At 39.7% G+C, this 20,438-nt stretch overlaps 1 protein-coding gene across 4 annotated transcripts; it reads right to left on the bottom strand.

Annotated features, from left to right (window-relative positions):
* Positions 1 to 508: 508 nt before the first annotated feature.
* zc3h12b (zinc finger CCCH-type containing 12B) lies at positions 509 to 20,386 on the bottom strand (the record flags this gene model as incomplete). 4 transcript variants are annotated; one of them, XM_084114385.1, is made up of 6 exons in its annotated part: positions 509 to 6,178; positions 6,397 to 6,518; positions 9,012 to 9,246; positions 10,525 to 10,664; positions 11,635 to 12,527; positions 20,195 to 20,386. In XM_084114385.1, the coding sequence occupies 6 exons, from the start codon at positions 20,384 to 20,386 to the stop codon at positions 4,698 to 4,700; spliced, it is 3,063 nt and encodes a 1,020-aa protein (XP_083970511.1). In that variant the 3' UTR covers positions 509 to 4,697. The 4 variants fall into 4 exon arrangements, with proteins under 4 accessions (XP_083970511.1, XP_083970512.1, XP_083970513.1 ...); XM_084114386.1 differs by having other exon boundaries at positions 6,412 to 6,518; XM_084114387.1 differs by lacking the exon at positions 20,195 to 20,386 and adding an exon at positions 13,418 to 14,016.
* Positions 20,387 to 20,438: the final 52 nt, after the last annotated feature.

Genomic DNA, 20,438 nt, shown 5'->3' with positions numbered 1-20,438 from the left:
TCAATGTATTTTTGATTAAATAAAGATATGTTCAAAAATGTTGAATGAAAGTTGTTTGTTGGAGAATAAAAAACTAAATGTATTGTTCAAAATAAACACTGGGGCACTTTCTGTGTTTATTGTCAATATAATGAACTAAACGGTGGTTATTTTGCGCCACCTGTCGATTCAATAACTGACACCTGTGTGAACTTGAGAGGAACTGACTTCAGAAATCCATGAATAGACAAACTGATTAAAAAAATAACTGAAAAGTGGCTCAGAAAAGGTTTTTCTGAGGAAAAACTAGCATAATTTGTTTTCCACTTGGTTTGATATTTTGTATCTAAAGCAATACATTTCTAACATTGAAATGTGGATCTAAGTGTGGATTGATTTTTTTAAAATGTCTGTTCTAACTCAAGTGTCTTGCTGTGTGGTGTTTTGCAATATAACTATCTTTGTCAGTATTTCTTCATTCATTTACCATCTACAGTCAAACACACAACCAATAGGAACACAGGCATGATAACAGTTAACCAAATAGAGTCTGACTTTATTGAGAGGAACAAACACCTTTTGTCATTGAGACTTACATTTTGTTTGAGTCCACAGACCCAAAGCGTTATAAAGTTTTCCCACACTATTTCGCTTTCTCTTTTTTTTTTCCATTCTCTTTTTTGGTTCTTGTTTTTATCATATTGAAAACAAGTTTAAAAGCAACATGTTTCATTCAGTAGAGAGTAAAACATACTATTGTATGTCATCATCACAGCACGAGACTCATAAGTGTCAAACCACTCAGTCAACCTGCGAAGGCGCGAAAACCCTACAATACAAGGGGGGGAAATGTTAAATAAACAGCAAAACTCGAATTTAAGAACACGTTTTCAAGATCATCCACACTACTTCACAAATCGCCGCAATTTTATAAGAGCAAACATCAAGTATAATGTCTTTCATAAAGGAGCAGAAATAATAATAATACATCAGTAGTTCCTGAGAATCGATCTGTTGGTGAGAGTGTGTGTGAGTGAGTTATAGCTGGTGTATTCAATATTGAAAACATACATGTAAATGTACAGAATTCATCAGATCTCCAAACCATCTGTTTTGATAGTTGGAAATGCCCGTTTTTGACTTTTCTTTTTTTCCTTGGGGCATGTCCATTTGTCCCGTAGGTTCTTCTTGGACATTCTCATCAAATCTAATCATAAAAACTTGCAGTTCGTGCAGTAAAATCAGGTTGTCCATTCAGACGCCAATAGAGATTAAGAGCTGAAGGCAAAAAAAAACTCATCTTCTCAATAGCGCTTCCGATTATGAGAATAAAAAGACAAGCAAGAAGCGCAGTGCTCGGTGCTGTACAGTCAGAATGTGCTCGACTCTCACAAACCAAAATAGTTCAACTGTAAGGCAGATTACGAGGTGCGCATGTTCATGTGTTTGTGTGGACATCTTTCAGTAGGAGACTCAGATAAAGCTCATTTCACTCGTGAGAATGTGTGTGCATGTGGCATCAACTTCAGTTGCTCTTAAACTCACCTATTTGCTAAATTAAAAAAAATTAAAAAACATTATTGTGCAAATTCCATCCAATTAAAGTTTCATCTTTAACCTGGAATGGCACCTCCATGTCTTCATTGTAGAAGGTAAGCTATGTTACAGGTGAAACTGGTGAATTTACCATAAATTCACACTAGTGCGCACACAATAGTCAACATTTTACATTAGTTATATCAGTACTAATGACAGCATGTGATCAGCTGACTGTGGTTGTCAAGGCAACCTAAGTGTGTATGAGAGACAGATCCTGCTCGAATAAGCTGGTAGAGTGTCTATGAAAATGAAATGCACTAATACTGTGCAAATACAAGGTTTGACATTAATTTTCAATATTTACAAAAAGGAAAAATATATTAGGAGCACACTGATTGTGTCAGAATGTCTCTCTCCTGAATATATACCTTTAACAGAGAGAGAGAGAGAGAGAGAGAGAGAGAGAGAGAGAGAGAGAGAGAGAGAGAGAGACGAAATGATGATATATAAAGCCACGCCCATCCTTCAGTCAAACAGAAATTAAGTTCAGCTCCACTGAGGTAAACTATCACAAGAAATGAAAAGGAGAGAGAGAGAGAGAGATAGAGAGAGAGATCCCTGTCTGTAGTGGTCTGCCCGGCAGGAAATAAGCCATCTCTATGGGCTACTCGAGTGACACACGGTATCACTGACATTATGGCATTATATTTCTTTATCCTTTTTTTAAACAAAACTAAGCTTCTTTTTTTTCTTTTTTTAAATATATAGATATATATACTCATAAGTGATACTGTACAGCTCAGAAATATATATTTTTTACAATCAAGAAATAGATACAATTTGTATCAACAAGCAAAAGGTCGTTTCTGGACATTTGATGTGTGGTAGCTTGCTGCTCAACTGCATGGGGTCTGAACCTTGGAGCATAAGCAGCGGACAGCAATGTCTTATGTCTTCATTTACAAAAAAAAAAGTTTCTAGTTTGCTCTAGAAACAATATTCTTCAGGGTTTTTTTTTTGCTCCAGTGTTCAAAGAAGGGGAAAAGGAGAGACCCAACCATAAAAACACTTCCATCTTAAAAAAATACAATAAAAATAATTGTGTGTGTATATGTATATGTATATGTATATATATATATATATATATTTTTTTTTTTATATATACACACACACACACACACACACACACATATACATATACATATATACATATACATATACATATACATATATATATACATATACATATACATATACACACACACAATTAGGCCTGAAACATACCCGGTGTAAATACATCAATGATGCTAATGACGTGGTCACATTAGCGAAATTTTGTGGGCAAAAAAGACAATGTGTCAATTCCTAACACAACTCTGCCACAAGGGGTACTACAGAGGGCAATAGTAAATTCACAATATGAGAGCATAAAATAAAAAAATATATATTTCAAAAATAGACTTCTTGTGTTGCTATTAACCAAAAAAAAACGTCAAGATGTCATGAGCGCTTGCAATGCATTGACCAAGCATTAGTGTCTACATTTATGTACTTGCATAAATATGTTTCTGGCCAAAAATTACATTTAAAAATATTAATTTAGAAAAGCCTCTTATTTAAAAATTAAATAATGGCCTTCTCAAAGACCCTTGTTGAAAAACAAAAACTAAGAGGAAGGTGAACTGTGTTTTGAGTACAAGTCAAAGCAGGGTCGGGTGCGGTCGAGAGGCAGCAAGCAAACTGTCAGCCAAATGTCAGAAACAACCCAACAACAGCCTGGTGTTCCTTGTGTGTGTCGCACAGGAAGAGACAGGTAGGCAGTGTGTCACACCTTCCCACGAGCAGTAACGGGGCCCCACGGGGCTACACCTGTGCTCATGAAAAAAAAAACGAAGGAGCAATTTAAGTCTTTTTGAAAACACCCAGAGCATCTCTGGACTGATAACATTCACGCTCTCCTGAAGATATGTTAATTTACAGGGCGGAGCAGATGAAAAGGGGCGGTCTCTCGGCATCAATCAGGAAATAGATGCTGCACAAGAGCATTTTGCCAAAGAGACTCATTCTCCTCCCCAGTTTGTGAATACTTGAACATAGTTATTGAATATCAAGTCAAACGTGAGCAGCGCTCTCTGTCTAGCATAGTGCTAACATGCTTTCTGGGAGAGATTTACTGAAGCCCATGCTTACCAAATACTCAAACATCTCTCTTTAAATCTACAGTACAACAACAACATTAAGGAAATACAAATGGATAACTTGTCCAACTAAATGTACCTAGTGCTTTCCGATCAGAAAAACTTTTTGGCTTTTAAAATGGCTTAGTAAATACACATCTGTGCATGGGCAACAGACGTTGCAGGGCACGTTTGCAGTTACAGCCCAGCCAATTAAAATTAAAACTGCAGCATGGCAGAATCTAAACCTCTCTGTCCCAATGCTCGCTTTTATAAAACAAATGTGACCTCCACAACTATTAAGCACTATTCACATTAACGTGTGGTGAGGTCACTCCGATGTAAGGCCATAAAAGTTCAAGGTTCATGCTTTGAGGTACGCAAGCGTTCATTCCTCTTTCCGAAATCACACATCAAGTCATCACGCACACCAAATAAAACACCACAGCATTACGTCATATTTACACGCAAATGCAAGTGAATACACATATACATACACAATACTATTCATATTGTGCAGGATCATTTCTGATCGGTTTTACCAAAGAGATTTCTCTCATGTAATTCCTTTTCAAAGGATAAATGTTATCATAACCCACTAAATAACAAATTCTCAAGATCTGCCATCGAACTGGCAGGCAGAGTTGCTCTTTCAATGTGGATACACTTTCGAGTCGGCTTTATGAACAATTTTTCAGAAATCAGGACTTTGCAGAAGACTTTAGTTTTGTTGAGGGATCTCACTTTTCTATGCTAAACTTATCAGGTACAAGATCCAGGCTCCCATATGGCTTAACAGATGACATAACAACCGATGCAGCATCAATGCTATCATGCTAGCCAACCTCCGAATGGATCCAATCCAATCAGAATTACGTATGGGGGATGGCTGTTTCTTAAGAGCTAAACAAAAACACAAAACACTTGAGGTGTCCAAATTCTCATCCACTAGGATATCAATATATCATGTGGTGCTGTTGCTAGCAGCCTCTTGTGATTTGCTTAGTGGCAAGAGCGCAGTTTAGTGACGATGACGGCAGCCAGCTGCTGGGGATCGGTCATGTGAGGGTTCTTCTCCATGACTGAATGGACCACATACGCCGGGAAGATGTTACAGAGGTTTCGGTAGGTTTGATACTGGTGTTCTGGAATAGGGTGCCGCTCTTGGAGTTCCCCCACTAGCCCACGAGAGGTGGGCTGTGGAGGCGGCACGCTATCCCACGGTGACCTCCAGATCTGCTCCATCTTCTCGGGCATGCTGCGGACCATCACCCTCTCACAACAAGGCATAAGTCCTCCCGTTAAACCATAGCCTCCATAGCCGTAGGGTTCGTTACCGCATGGCAAAGGGTCCCAGCTGGCATGCTGCTCTCGACAAAGAGGCGGTCGGCGTTGGCGCAGTGGGTTGCTCTCGTAGAGCCGCGAGTCAGAGATGCTGTCCATGCGAGTCATACCTAAGGATCGACCCTGCTGTGAGGGGTTGGCGGAAGGCAACACATTCTGGGTGAGAGGAGGGTAGTCTCCTGGGCAGCTGGAACGAGCACTGACAACCTGGTGTTGGGAGTGAGGTGCAAGGTGGGCGGAGGATTGCTTCCGAGGACCCGGTTTGGGTTCATCCGTTCCGTAGCTCTGCACACGTGTCAAGGCCTCATGGTGGAAACCGTGAGAAAAGGCTTGAAGGCGTGTTTGTGCCGAAGATTGGTTCGGAGTCTGCGAAGGTGGCCCTTTCATGCTGTCGTCCAGGCTGCCCTCCAATGAGTTGAGGTACATCTCTCCGCTGTAGGACGAGAAGGAGTCCGACGAATGGCTTCGGCCGGGTTCTGGGCACATACCTGGACCTCTGCCAGGATATCCTCCACCCACACCTACAGGATCTGACTGCTCAAGACTGCAGAAACTGTCTTGGAGGCTCATGGTGGAAAAGTCACTGAGCATGGAATAGTAGCCGTGGTCGCTTACCACAGAGTCGTACTTGGGAAACGGCTCACCGTAAGCCACAGATGCGCCCTGGCTATTGGTGACTAGGATGGGAGGATATTGGATGCTGCCCGCATGCTCAAGTGAGCTGTGGGTAAAGTGCAGAGACCCTGGAACAGGGCTGCTCGCAGAGCGCGTGTTCAGAGCGCCCGCTGCATGACTTTTTGTCAATGGCATAGTTGGAACGCTAAGCGCTGACACTAAAGATGGTACCGAACTGGCCTCAGCCTTCCGCGTTGGACAAAGTCTCTCTTCCTGCTCACATGCAACCGACCGGATACTGGGGTCAGATTGGCGCTTGGGTGCCACTCGCTTTGCCTCTGAGCTATTGTCTCCCTTGGCAGAAGAACCAGAGGTCCCACATTTTGCAAGTGCCCCCTCGCTCATTGTTTTTACAGCGGAGAGTTTGGCGAAGGCTCTGAGCTCGTCTGCAACAGCCCGTAGTGGTTGGTTGGCTCTTTCTGGGTGGTAGTACTTGCACTTATGGCCGTACGTGCACTTCTTACCTGTGATAAAATCAATAGTGGCAGTTGAGCCAAAATTGTTACTTCTGTTTTTTAAAACACATATATTTTTAATCACAGTACACTGAAAAAAACTGTTTTATTCCAACTGGAAATTTCATAGCATGACAATAACCTGCATGAAAATGTATCTAATATATTTATTTATGTTTTTAATATGCTGTGATGTTTTGAAATAAAGACATAAATTAATTCCCTACTTTTGCTGTACTGACCATAAGGACATGGCTGCTTCTTGTGCTCTGGAACCACTGGTCGTTTGCGGAGAAAATTTTCCAGACTGGGTCCGTGTCTGCCTAAAGGATCATCGGGAGGCATAAACCTAAAAAACAAGCCAACAGACAAAAATAAGTACAACTATGATATGAATGATTTAAATCTAAAAATTATTTTATGAAACAATATTGCTAATATTATAAATATGAAGTTTTGTAAAGATTATTATATAAAAGTAGGGTAATATTAGGGTAATAATAGTAGGGGTAGCCATATTGTGGCATAATGCCCACCGCACACCAGCTTATTGGTGGAGAGGAGACAGAGTGATGAACCCAATCAGTATATTTGGGGATGATTAGGAGGTCATGATGGACAGAGGCCAATGGGCAAATTTGGCCAGGATGCCGGGGTTACACCCCTACTCTTTTTCCGAAGGACATCCTGGGATTTTTAATGACCACAGAGAGTCAGAACCTCGGTTTAACGTCTCATCCGAAGGACGGTGCTTGTTACAGTATAGTTTCTCCATCACTGTACAGGGGCATTAGGACCCACACAGACCACAGGGTGAACACCCCCTGCTGGCCTCACTAACACCTTTTCCAGCAGCAACCTAGTTTTCCCCAGGAGGTCTCCCACCCAGGTACTGACCAGGCACTGCAGATGCTTTAGGTCGGTTTCACACCGCACGTGTAAACAGAGCAGAGAATATTTTTCCGGCGCCCATGTTAAAGGGTTAGTTCACCCAAAAATTCCAACCACGTAAGACCTTCGTTCATCTTCGGAACACAAATTAAGATATTTTTGATGAAATCTGAGTGCTGGATCACTTCTCCATAGGCTGCTAGGTGGCCGAAACTTGCTGGCCCAGAAAAGTTATTAAAGAGATCGTTAATATAGTCCAAGTGACTACAGTGGTTCAATCTTAAGTATATCAAGCGACGAGAATACTTTTTGTGCGCAAAAACAAACAAAAATAACGACTTTATTCCACTATTCATTTCCTTCTCTCTGGGCCTCGTAGTGTTTTTGCGCAGCGCGTCTGTGTTACACGTCATCACGCATCACACACATGACCAGCGTCGGCCAATAGTGAGCCTACGTGGTGACGTGTAACACAGACGCGCTGCGCAAAAACACTACGTGAACCAACTAGAGGTCCAGAGAGAAGGAAATGAATAGTGGAATAAAGTCGTTATTTTTGTTTGTTTTTGCGCACAAAAAGTATTCTCGTCGCTTGATATACTTAAGATTGAACCACTGTAGTCACTTGGACTATATTAACGATCTCTTTAATAACTTTTCTGGGCCAGCAAGTTTCGGCCACCTAGCAGCCTATGGAGAAGTGATCCAGCACTCAGATTTCATCAAAAATATCTTAATTTGTGTTCCGAAGATGAACGAAGGTCTTATGCGGATGGAACAACATGAGGGTGAGTAATTACTGACAGAATTTTCATTTTTGGGTGAACTAAACCTTTAACAAGTTAGAGAATTCACACCGCACGCAGAGGGAGCGTGTCGCTGGAGCATAGCAGAATCGGCAGTGCTGTGATTGTTTTGGCGCTGAGTCTATTTTTGCTGTGCCGATCACGCTGAATTAAAACCATGGTGCATTGTTCTTGATCAACATAGACCTGATTAACATTAAAAAAAATCATGTAAGTGAGGTGTTTCGTGTTTCACTATTAACATATGACATTCAGCGCTGTGAAAAAGTAAAATACTTGAAAACACATCACGTTTTTGCCCAAACTTCAAAGGCCTATTTAAATGATTAAAACTAGAGGTTGTTTTTTTAAACTAGAGGTATATCTTAATATTAAGATTACTTTTATCAAGTAAACTAGCTATATACAGCATGCTATATGCATATGTGTGTGGGACAGAGGGAAACACGGTCGCATCGCAGCAGGGTATGCTGCATAAATCAAAGCACATGTCAGACAGCTGTCGGAGAAGAACACCGGAAAAGGTGACAGAATGGACGATATTCTTCTGTATTTGCAGTACACAAATAGCGCGACAAACGCGGCCAGTGTGAAAGCACAATGGGCACGTGCTGCTCCCGCTCTGCATACGGACAGCATCTGTGCTGCCTCCGCACTGCTTGTGCATCCAGTGTGAAACAGGAGTTACACTGCACTTACTGCATCCGAAAGAGAGACATAAAAATGCACATTCATGTAATTCCTACATAAATCTAAAATGACTTTTTTGGGCAAGTAATGTGTGGCTTTAAACACATAATTGGGAACAAGCAATTACATAATCTCAACAGACCTTATCATGGGACCTCATTCCTAATCACTGAAAATCAAACTTAAGCAAATAAATCAGAAAACTAATTAAAGCTTATTTACAAAATAGAACAAGTGACTTGAGAGTTGAAACAAGTGACAGAGCAATAAAAATGAAATAAGAAAAACAGAGAGAGAGAGAGAGAGAGAGAGAGAGAGAGAGAGAGAGAGAGAGAGAGAGAGAGAGAGAAAGAAAGAAAGAGGAACGCCATACGGGTGCGAGGGTGGAAAGCAGAAGACGCAAATAAGTGAGAGAGAGAAAACCCCGTCACCACGGTAACTGTGGGCGAGCATACTTGTCATTGACGAAGCTGTACATAAGGAGTCGGTCCTCAATAAATTTCTTCCACTCCGGTTTCTCATTCTGCAGGTCTCTGTAGTTATCGTTGGACACGATGATCCCGTCCGAGTCGCAGGCCAGCTTGACAATAAAACGGTCATCGTAGCAAACCACTCGCCGGCCTTGAACTCTGCGAGACGGTGTGAAGACGAGGATCTTTTCCTTCTCTAATTTCCGTAGGATCTCCTGATCTGAGGATGAGGGTGACATCACACATCATCACTTCCTGTGACCTCATGCACAGACATACGCAAACTTGAATAAACATCACAGCACAGATGGACGATCTCACTGGACAAATGGCATCTCTTCAGACACATTCATACAGGCAAATAAAAATGTTTCTTGATGGTAAAACATGCTGAAAAGGTTCACTGTATCTAACAACACACAGTAGGGGTCAAAAGTATAATCTAATTTAAAACCTGAAAACAGACAAGGTTTTAGGATTTTGAAACATTTGAAACAAATAAATATTATGAAGTAAAATGATTAAGAATATTTCCAGGACACTAATGAAATACGCAAATCTGTGAAATTTGCACCAAAAAAAGGTCATTTTTTTGTCTCAAAGCACAAGATGCTATGTGGATCCTTCTCAAATCATGCTTGAAAACATGATCATCGTAGACTGGGTAAACCCAGCCCGATCTGCCGGCGATTTGATTTCGCCCTGCAGCTCAGACTGGAAACCTGTACATTTTTCCGTTACAAATCTGCGGGGACCAATCACAAACTGTCTTATCCACCTGGGGCGCTATTGGCAGGTTTAACACGATGACGATAGAGAAGCGACATCAATCCAATTCCTTTTAACCTCTCGACGATGCTCAATGGCTTCACTTTAGTTTAGCAAACAAATCGCTCGCGTGGGTGTAAATACCACTCACTTTCATGTTTTTTTTGCACAACCTGCAAAAATCGCTCGATGCCATTGCTGCTTCTGCAAATCGCTGATCAATGCTACAAACCAAAATGTTTTTTGACACGTTTCCTGCCTGGAGTTTTCACGTAGCTATGTCTAAGTATGTCACCCGGATCGTTGGTCTGATTGGTTGAAGGACTATCCAATTGTGTACAGAGTCATTTGAACTATGCCCGTTGATCACGCCTCTTGTGCAGTAGAAAATACAGAGCAGATTCCCCAGACTAATGTTCAATCTTAAAAGATTGAGCTTGGTCTGGTGATAGCCAGACTAGGATCATCGGGTTTTTAAAAAAACTTCTGGAGACAGCAGCAGGAAAACAAGGACGAACAATATTAATACATTCTGAAATTTACTTTCAATTAAACTTTTCACTGAAATTGCTATACTTATAATTTTACAAACTATATTAAATATATTAAACTAGAAAAAAGAAATTAAAGCATTTAAACTGGTGATCTCAGATTTTTTGACACACATACTCGAGTGTTAACTCATCATAGGAACATTATTTTCTGCAGGTTCCTTTCACTTCTGTGGTACCTTTGATTGGTGCATCAGGTCTTGACTGTTCTTTCCTCCATGCCGGGACGAAAACTGTGATGTCTTTGTGGCCCTTCTCCAGGAACCAATCAACAGCCAGTTGAATGCCCAGGCATGAGAACACCTCTTTGTTTCCATGGCTACAAAATAATATTACCAACGTCAAATTACACGCATGCAGACATACACTCAATTCACTCACTGACTGAACATTCCTCAATACTAAAAGCATTTCAAAACAGGAACTTCAAGATAATTTCTCCAAAAGACATCCTGCAACAACATAAATTTCAGAAGTAAACAACAATAGTCATAACATGGTGACTCTCTAGTTCACGGTTTCCCAGGTTGTGACTAATTCTCTCATCAACAGGTTAACAGTCCAGTGCCTTAAAGGAATAATCCACCCAAAAATGAAAATTCTGTTTTATATTTACTCACCCTCATCTCATTCCAAACCTGTATGCATTTCTTTCTTCTGCGGAACACAAAATAAGATATTTTGAAGAATGTTAATAAACAAACCGTTTTGGTTCCAATTGAACCAAAACTATATGGTTACTAACATTCTTCAAAATATATATTTTTTACATTCCACAGAAGAAAGAAATGTATACATGTTTGAAATGACACGAGAGTAAGTAAATGATGTCAAAATTGTCATTTTTGGGTTACTATCCCTTCAAAGTCAACATGAAATCAAAATTGACTTCGGATGCCCGATATATCAGTAAAAAATTGGTTATCATGCAATATTAGAGATTTTGTAATTCATTGGTATCTGTCTCAAAATTATATCCAGTTTTCATATTGTGCATTATAATGTTGTGATGCTTAAATTCACTTATAGCATTTAAAACAACTGATTTAAGATTTTTGTTTTTAATCATTTATCATTTTAATACCAGACATTAGATAACATCTATTGGTTATTAGGCCAAAAATAATTCAGTATCAGCCAGATTTTTAATATCGGTACATCCCTAAAATTGACCCATTTACTTTCAAAATAAACGAAAAAGCATACATATGCAGGTGTTGTCAGCAATTACAGAAATTGTTTGTTTTTAAACATGCAGAAACATGAGTTTGGTTCTCATTAGAATTTACCTCATGGCAACATTGGATCCATCAATCACAATTGGTCTGAGGTTCTCATACATGTCTGACGAGTCTTCTTCCAGTGATGCCTCTGGGCTTACGGCTTCTTTGGCTCCCACCGCCCGTGGTGCTAAACTGGCAGTGCCCACTGCTGCCTGGCTCTCTGGATCTCCTTTATTCCCAAGCCGCACCAGCTCGGCCAATAAATCATTGATTAGCGCGCTGGTCCCCAGTTTACCCAGCACAGACTCCACCTGCTCTCCGGAGTAGCCCAGTTTTAGAGCGAAGTCCATTTTGGATTGGTAATCTCGGTCGCTGGTTTGACGTAAGGGCATTTGGGCTGAGATGGGCGGAGCAAGGGCTCTCTGGGAGGGGTCAGTGCGGGTGTCATCCGAGCGTAGCTCCTGCAAGGTGCTGCTCTGGCTGAAGCTGGGACGGTCCAAACAAGATGAGCGGCACAGCTGCCGGTGAGGTTTGGTTGCTACGAGCGGGTCCCGCCTCCTACCCGTCGGTCCATCTCCTGAGCCCGCTGTGCTGACTCCTCCTCCAGAACTCCCGCTCCGCGACCGCCCCTCTCCTTCGCTCTCCGAACTGGTCCCCTCTTCCCCAGCTTCTTCATCCTCCTCCTCCTCTTCTTCTGGAGAGTCGTGGCCAGCAGCAGCCGGCGAGGGCTGGGGGTCGCGGCAGCCGCGGTGCTCCATCTTCAGGCGCTGCAGCATAGCGCACGCAGCTGTTACCTGCGCATGACCTCCCTGAAGCTCCAGTGCATGGTCCCTCACCTGCACCACGGCGCAGCTCTCGTACTCAATAGCTGCGCGTAGGGCATGCAGTCGCCGCTGCAGCCAAAGAGTCAAACGCTCACGGTGTTTATGAACAGGACTAATCAGCGACACAATGTACTCCTGAGAGAAAGAGAAAAGATTATGGATAGATCATTTGCCTTGGTATTAAGCCATTGTTATTCATTATTATTAGAATGTACATTCAAATACTTTATGTGGGCCAACTTCATGCCCATTTAAAAACAAATTAGCTACACATCCAAACCAAGCTGAGAACTCTTCTTTTTTTATGCATAAAACGTTAATTTATATTTCATTATAATAAAAAAAAGACAGAGATGGCCTATCATCAGTTATAATCTTAATTATTTATTCACCTATTTGCTCTCATTTCTTTCACTGACAGAAAAAATCAAGGGCTCAATCAAACAATACATTGACTATGCAGGATGCAGTAACACCTTGCTCTTCTCACCAAACACTGTCTGTTCCATTGTTAAAGCTTGAATCCAAATTACAGCAGTATAGATGGACAGGACATTACAAAAACAATTTACCTTATCTTATGGCAGACATAAGTTTTTTTGCCAGTGATATATTAATGTTTAACATTTACAGAACAGTTAATTATTTTAATAATAGCCTATATAATTTTAATAGACTGCTACTTGTAATCAGCAAGTGCGTTTAGTTATTTCTAATGGTTCCTATTTTTCTTAAAAACCGCTAACTTACTCTTCAAACTTCCTGTTCATAAAAAAAACTGATTCTGAACAGTATATTAGAAAGATTTCTTACGGATCATGAGGCCAAAGTGTACGCCGGTTTTTCTTTCTTTCTTTCTTTCAATCAGAAGCTTTCTAAGTACACTGCGCGAACACAGTGCTCGACACATGCGCATTAGAAAGAGGCATCCTTTTCTAGTGTCTGCGATATTTCTTTCCAAATCTTATAAGCGATAAAAAATGTCTTTGTGCTCGTTTAAACTAGAATTGTGGGGTATCACTTACACTAGCACTCGTCAACGCGGGAGTCTATTGTTGTTGCCGTCTTCAGTCGTTTGTGTGGTTCTTGTTCTGTCTCCCCCGTTTCAGTGAAACAACGGACCGGGCCAGTGTTGCCACCTTGTGGGCAAATGAGGCGTTCAAGCCATGCCATAATTACCGTAATTACTAGAGGAAAAGTGACAAACGACAACCCGTGACGTTCTACTCGGGGCTGTTCACGTCCTCGGACTCGGAATTAAACGGTTCTATCTATTGCCACACTATCAACGCCAAAAATGAATCTGCAGCGGTATGTGGTACAGCGGCCACGTGGTACAAGTCGGAGCACCCAGAAAATACCGAATTTACAAGAGTTCTACGAGGACTTGAACACTTTTTATAGATCGGTATCTGGTAATTACGGTAATTCGGATATGGACGCATTCAAACTAACAAACACTTAACTAACTAACACTTTTTTGTGCAACAAAAAAATAAAAAAAATCAAGGCGCATGTGCGAGCTGCATACACTGTACGCGCGGAGAAAAGCTGATGCTTCGCGCGCAGTGTACGCATACCCCAGGGCTGCCAATTTTTTAGTTTAGCTTGGAGTGAGATTTTTTTTTGGGCGAGGGGGGTGGGGGGTGGGGTGGGGTGGGGGGTATGTAAAAACAAATATTGCATCACAATAAGTGTAATTGTGATTGTCAAAACATTTGGTAACTAAATAGAATTTTATGAAGTTTAGTGACAACATGTTACAATGTTTACATTGTACAATGGCTGGTATAGGATACAGTTTTTATTATTGCTTGACAAAAATTTCAAGATTTCAATTCCATTCTTGTGATTTGATTCCGATTTTGATTCAATATTGACAAATTTGGATACATGTTTATTTTAAATTTTATTTAAAAAAATAATCTCACCTAATGCTGTAAACATAGAGGGCCCAATCTGATGGTATTATTAAAGGTTAAAAATAACATTAAATTAAATATAATGCAGTTTTTGTTATAATAACAATTATTTAATGACATAAGTAAAAATATAATAAATATGTAATATAGTGCTCAGCAAAATTTCCTCTCTAGCTATTTTTTTCTATTCAATTAACATGATATGGTCGTTAAATGGCTTTCCTGAGGTAAATGTAATGTTATGTGACATAATTGTTCTCCTGCTGTTATATTGACCTCTTTCCGTGGTTGAAAAACACTAATTGGTCGATATTATGTATACTTTCGGTAAGTTGTACTGCATCTTTAAATAAAAAAGTAACAGATGATCGGTTCACGTGCACTTGAACTGAGGCGCTCAGCGATCTGTCACATCACATTTACAAGCGCCAAACGTATTCTTGTCTGAATTTCGTAATAAAATTGACGGAATCTAAGAGCTGAGAATTAGCTTAATATTAAAAGTACCTCTTTGCTCCACAATTTTTCTGTGCCTGAGAAAATGGATGTGTGGCGTGAGAGCGTGTGAAAAGTGTCAATTGCGTGAGCCCTGATACCCTAGCGCAGGGGTTTTCAAATGCCATGGACCATCAATATATGATCAGTCATCACCCTCGAGTGAGGGACCCCATCCTAAAATTTCAAAGGCATCTATCTTTTATAAACACCCAATTTATACACCGAAACATTTATATTATAAATCTAAAATTAATTTATATTGTTACATTTATTATACTTTTCAACTCACTATATTAATTTACTGTTAAATGTATTATTTATGTTTATTTAATTTTAAAGTAATTTTTATTTATAATTTGTATTATATTTATTTTTAATCTAATCTAATTTAATAGATTAATAACTGAGTCATATTTGTAATTGATATTTTATTTTTTATTTATTTAAATAATACATAATAAAGATGCATTTTATTGTTTTTTGTTTTTGTTTTTTTTACTGTATTTTTTTAAAATCAAATTAATGCAGCTGTGGTGGTGAGCATAAATAAAACGTTATAAAAATGTATACTGACCCCAAACATTTGAACAGTAATGTATACAAAAATTTTAATTTTATACAAAACATTTTTATTCATCGTCTTTTTTATAACAAGTTTTTTTGTAGTAAAGTTTTGCATGACTATAATAAATTGTTGGGTCTGCAAAGGTTCAAATGTATGGAAGCTTGTTTCCGGATATTGCAACTTTTTTCTCGCAATGCTGACTTTTTTACAGAATTGAGTGATATAAACTCACAATCCCGAGTTATAAAGTCAGAATTGTGAGATTTAAATGCAATTATGAGTTATAAAGTCCGAATTGCGTGATATAAAATCACAATTATGGGTTATAAAGTCAGAATTGTGAGATATAAAATCGCAATTGCGCAAAAAAAAGTCAGAATTGTTAAATATAAACTCGTAATTGCGAGAAAAAAGTCAGAATTGTGTGATATAAACTCCCAATTGCGAGTTATAAAGTCAGAATTGTGTGATATAAAACCACAATTGCGAGTGATAAAGTCAGAATTGTGAGATATAAAATCGCAATAGTGAGAAAAAGTCAGAATTATGGGATTTAAAAAAATCGCAATTATCTTTTATATTTTTTTATCCTGTGACAGAAACAAGCTTCCATACAAATAAGCTTTTCATAAAGCCTTTTTAATGTTTCTTCTTGTAAAATCTAACACACGTAAGTTGGCTCTGAGCTTCTTCTGTTTGTATACAGCTAACTCATTATTTTATCGTTATTCAAGTCAGCCAAATTATAAAGGTGAGCATTTTCATAGAAGACAATCGCAATGACGCACGTGCCCTTGTGTCACAAGCTGCTCCAAATTATGTGCTGTGAGTCATGGAATATAGATATAGATATAGATATGTTAGGCTGCTGGGGGGGGTTATTGTAAACAATTTAAATATAACAAAAAGAGAAGTTACTTTGGGTGTGGTGTGACTATGGTTGAACTTCCCTGAGGGGAAATGACAGTGTGGTAATGAACTTCAACTCAGTTTCAGAAAACCATTCTCTTTTCCTTCAGCAGATTCCTGCACATCTGCCATAATTCTCTGCCGTTTCCAAAAACTTATTTAATTAAAGTTTAAACTAGTACATTTTTGACAAGCAAATATTGATCATTCTATCCAGTTCTATCACAGTTGATACGCATCGTCTAATATGTGTGTGTGTGTGTGTGTAAAGTGAGTGAGAATATGTGAATCTGCGTGTGCATGTGTGTGCATCTCTGTTTGTTTTTGTGTGGGGTGAGAGGGATGTGTGTATGTGTAGGTTGAGAGTGTGTGCGTGTGCATGTGCGTGTAGAGAGAAAACCGATAGCACCATCCAGCTACGAGAGGCTCCTCTGCGCTCATGACACCGGTTGCTTAGCAACGCAGCCCTGTCATCAGCTAACTGCTTTTTAGCAGTCACGACTAACACAACGCAGTGTTCTCTGGGAAAGCCTGGAACACACACACTCAAACACACAGTACACATATTACATTTACACCGCTCGCAGAAACCATACACTCCTTCACGGGCAAAGCCGAAATGTATAAAGTATAAAGAAGCACACATGCATGCTTCACTAATAAACACCTACGCGCAGAACCGGAGCTCTCCTAGCACATGCGACAGCGATAGAGAGTGAGAATGAGAGAGTTTGTTTGCATTTGAGATGAATAATATCACTTTAAACTGACGGCGTATACAATCTTCCCCCTCTCTCTCTCTCTCTCTCTCTCTCTCTCTCTCTCTGCAGATGTGCCGTATTGAAGAATTTCCTCCCCAGCGTGACATAGCTGCTGTTCTGAGTCGTGACGCTGACTCCAGCAGCATGTTCCCCTGGGGCACTGAACCGCATCGTCTGCGCTCGCAAGCCACAGGCCCCAGCTGAGGATCACAGTTCTGAGATCAGCTCCACCACAGCAGACTGAGAAGCTGTTCTGAGATCAGTGAAATAGCCTGCAGTAAACCGGAAAGATTTTTAATAATCACTATAGCTTGAACAGAGAGTTGCATATTATGGTATTACAGGACAGTAGAGGACTCAATTTACTTTTACATAGTAGATATAAGTTTTTGTTAACATCTTCATACATGCCACTGTTCTGAATCTTAAAGCAAATATTCTGAGATTTTCTGTGATACCACAGGTTTGTGGTCAATATGGTATTATAATAATAATATTTAACATATTAATAATTATTATTCAAAAATGTTAAAAGGCATTCATATAATAATAAAAAAGATATATATATTACTAATATATTTAAATATAAATAATCACTATTGGTAGTATTACTATTACTAATATTATTATTAAATATTAATACTTAATTATAATTAATTGTTTTAAAGTCTGATAATGATAATAATACTAGTATTATTAATTATTATTGTTATTATTATTCATCATAAAGATGTTCACAGGCATTCAAAATAAAAATACAATATTTAAATATATTATTAATATATTTAAATATAAATAATTACTATTAATATTATTACTACAACTACTACTACTATTAAATATTAATAATAGATTATAAAGAATTATTTTTAACATCTGATAATGATAATAATAATACTAATTAATAATACTACTGTTATTAATTATTATTACTGTTATTATTATTCATTATAAAGATGTTACAAGGCATGTATAGAATAAGAAATAAAATATTAAAATGTATTACTAATATATTTCAATCTAAATATAACAAAAATAATAAATAAATCATAAACTATACAAAATTGACTTTATTATATGAATGTGTATTGTTAAAACATTTTGTGTTTTGTATGCATCCAGTTCTGCAGATCATCTGCATCATGCAGTCAGTGTTTGCAGTCAACCACAGCAGACTGAGAAACTGTTCTGAGATCAGTGAAACAACCCAAAGAAAACCTGAATAATTCTGGTATAGAGGTGAGTGGCCAAAAGCGTACAAATGAACACAAAGTTTTAAATAAAAAAGGGAGAAAAAAAAAAAAGATCAGCTGCTCATTCACGCACCCATGTTCATTAGGATGTGTCTGACGTAAATTGACGCTTTCTCTGTAAATTACCCGGCCAGCTTTAAGAACTGATCGGGAAACTGCTGCTGAGTGGGAGGGAGAGGTCTGTGTGCATGATGCACATGAAAACGCAAGGAAGAAAGGAGGAGAAAGCTGAAATTTTCCTCCTTGGGTGAAAAGGTAGAAGCCTGCTCCTCTGTAAGAAAGAGCCAGATTGGATACAATCAGCCTTTTGCAAAGGTAAGGCTTCATTTAAAACATAAAAGAGCCGGTGAACAAATACAGGAAGGCTCCGTACTCTTTCACGCCAAACACTTCACTGACTGCAGAGGGAAACTGCAGCATAGTGAGCCAGAATGGCCAGCATGAACAAACAAGTGGCCCATCATGTGGGGGCAGCTTTTAGTGAGCCGCACGAGTGGACCACCGAATTTCATTTTTTTGTAAACACACAGCTCATATCTCATGTCCTAAAAATCACACAGTGCTCTGCGACTCAAACAGCCGGCAGCAAAACAACACAAGTGTATTCAGCAGCCGCACCACAAACAAGCCGGACAACAGAATGCATCCTCCTCTTAAAAGTCTCCCTCCTTCTCCTTTTCTTCCCTCGCTCTTCCCCTTTCATTTCTGCCTTGTTTTCCTTCTCTTTTTCCTTTCTCTTCTCCTCACCTCCTCCACAACACAGGCGTACAATCAGCAAGGCCACCATACACTCGAGTGCACACACACAGGTTTATGCTGGTTTGTCTCATAGCAACAAGTGGAGTCTCTATGGCTAGATGAAGCTCATTTAAGGCCCACGGTGCAGCTCCGAGCTCAGGCACTCAGTCTAAAGACAGTGGGTGGCAGCATCTTATGGTGCAATTTTGACAAAATAGTCAGCAGGAGGTGAAAGCATGCACTCACTCACTCACTCAGAGATGCACAGACAGAAGGCCTCTTCTTACCTGAAGCTGCACTCTTTACTTTTTAACGCTTTAGGTGTATGCAAAAACAAAAACACGGGCAAATGCAGCAGCAATAGACCTGTGCTGTGACACTGACATACATGCACAATGCCAAAAAAGTGTGTGTGTGTGTGTGTGTGTGTTTGTACCCTATAACTGCCTTGACTCTGTTTGGCCCAAGCAAGGACACCTAATTTCTCATGACCGGCATCCTGCAAGTGTAATGCTTATGCTTACAGTGGATAAAGAGTAGAAAAAAGTTTATTATTGAATACCTGCCTGTAAATAGAGAAATACACCTTTTTAGGGATGCATAAGAGTACAGGTTTGGCAGGCCAAATGTTTAGCCTATAATGTTAAGTGTCAAAGATCTACTTGAAGCGCCCACACTATTTGAGCAGCTCATAGGCCTACATTATGTTTTGCTTCGGCTCTAATAATGTCAACAGGTCTGTGTGAGAATCAGGTTTAAAGACAAAAGTAATAAATATGATTATATTCATTTTTTTTAAATAAAAAAAAAGTATCATGTCTATGATAGGTCCTCATTTGTAGGCTATAGCTTCAAAAGTCAACGAGTGCATGTTTGCGCGCCGCCTGTCAAACTGAACTCAGTAAATCTCTGTAAAACGTGAGTCGTGAGCATCAGTTCTGGTCGTGATTTAAAGATCATTTCGCCCCACCTGAAACATTTACAATGGGTATATTTTACTTAATCATGTAAGCAACCAACAAAGTTCATAATTTGCCCATGAAAGTAAAAACAGACCCGAAATTGTTATGAAATAATGAGCTTGAATGGCGATGTCGGTCGTGCTCGCGCGGCTCTCCTGCGACACACGCGCTCTCTCTCACACACACATACTCACTTTAGCTTTAGTGCAGTCTTCTTCCGTGCCGTCCTCGATGTTTACGATGATACTGGAGCCGGCGTTGGGGATGTTGCTGCTGGACTCTGCGGTGCTGCAGCTCACTCTGACCCGGAAAACCCGCTGGATGTGCGGGATGCAGCGCTGGAGCGCAGGGCCTGCACCGGCGGGCGCGGCGAGCTCCAAAACCATTTATCAGACGGATAAATAAGCGATCACGACGCGCTCCGGAACACTGACAGTG

The sequence above is a fragment of the Abramis brama genome (genome assembly GCF_963993115.1).
Source record: "Abramis brama genome assembly, chromosome: 5".
Lineage (NCBI taxonomy): Eukaryota > Metazoa > Chordata > Actinopteri > Cypriniformes > Leuciscidae > Abramis > Abramis brama.
This window is presented reverse-complemented; position numbering and strand designations above follow the sequence as displayed.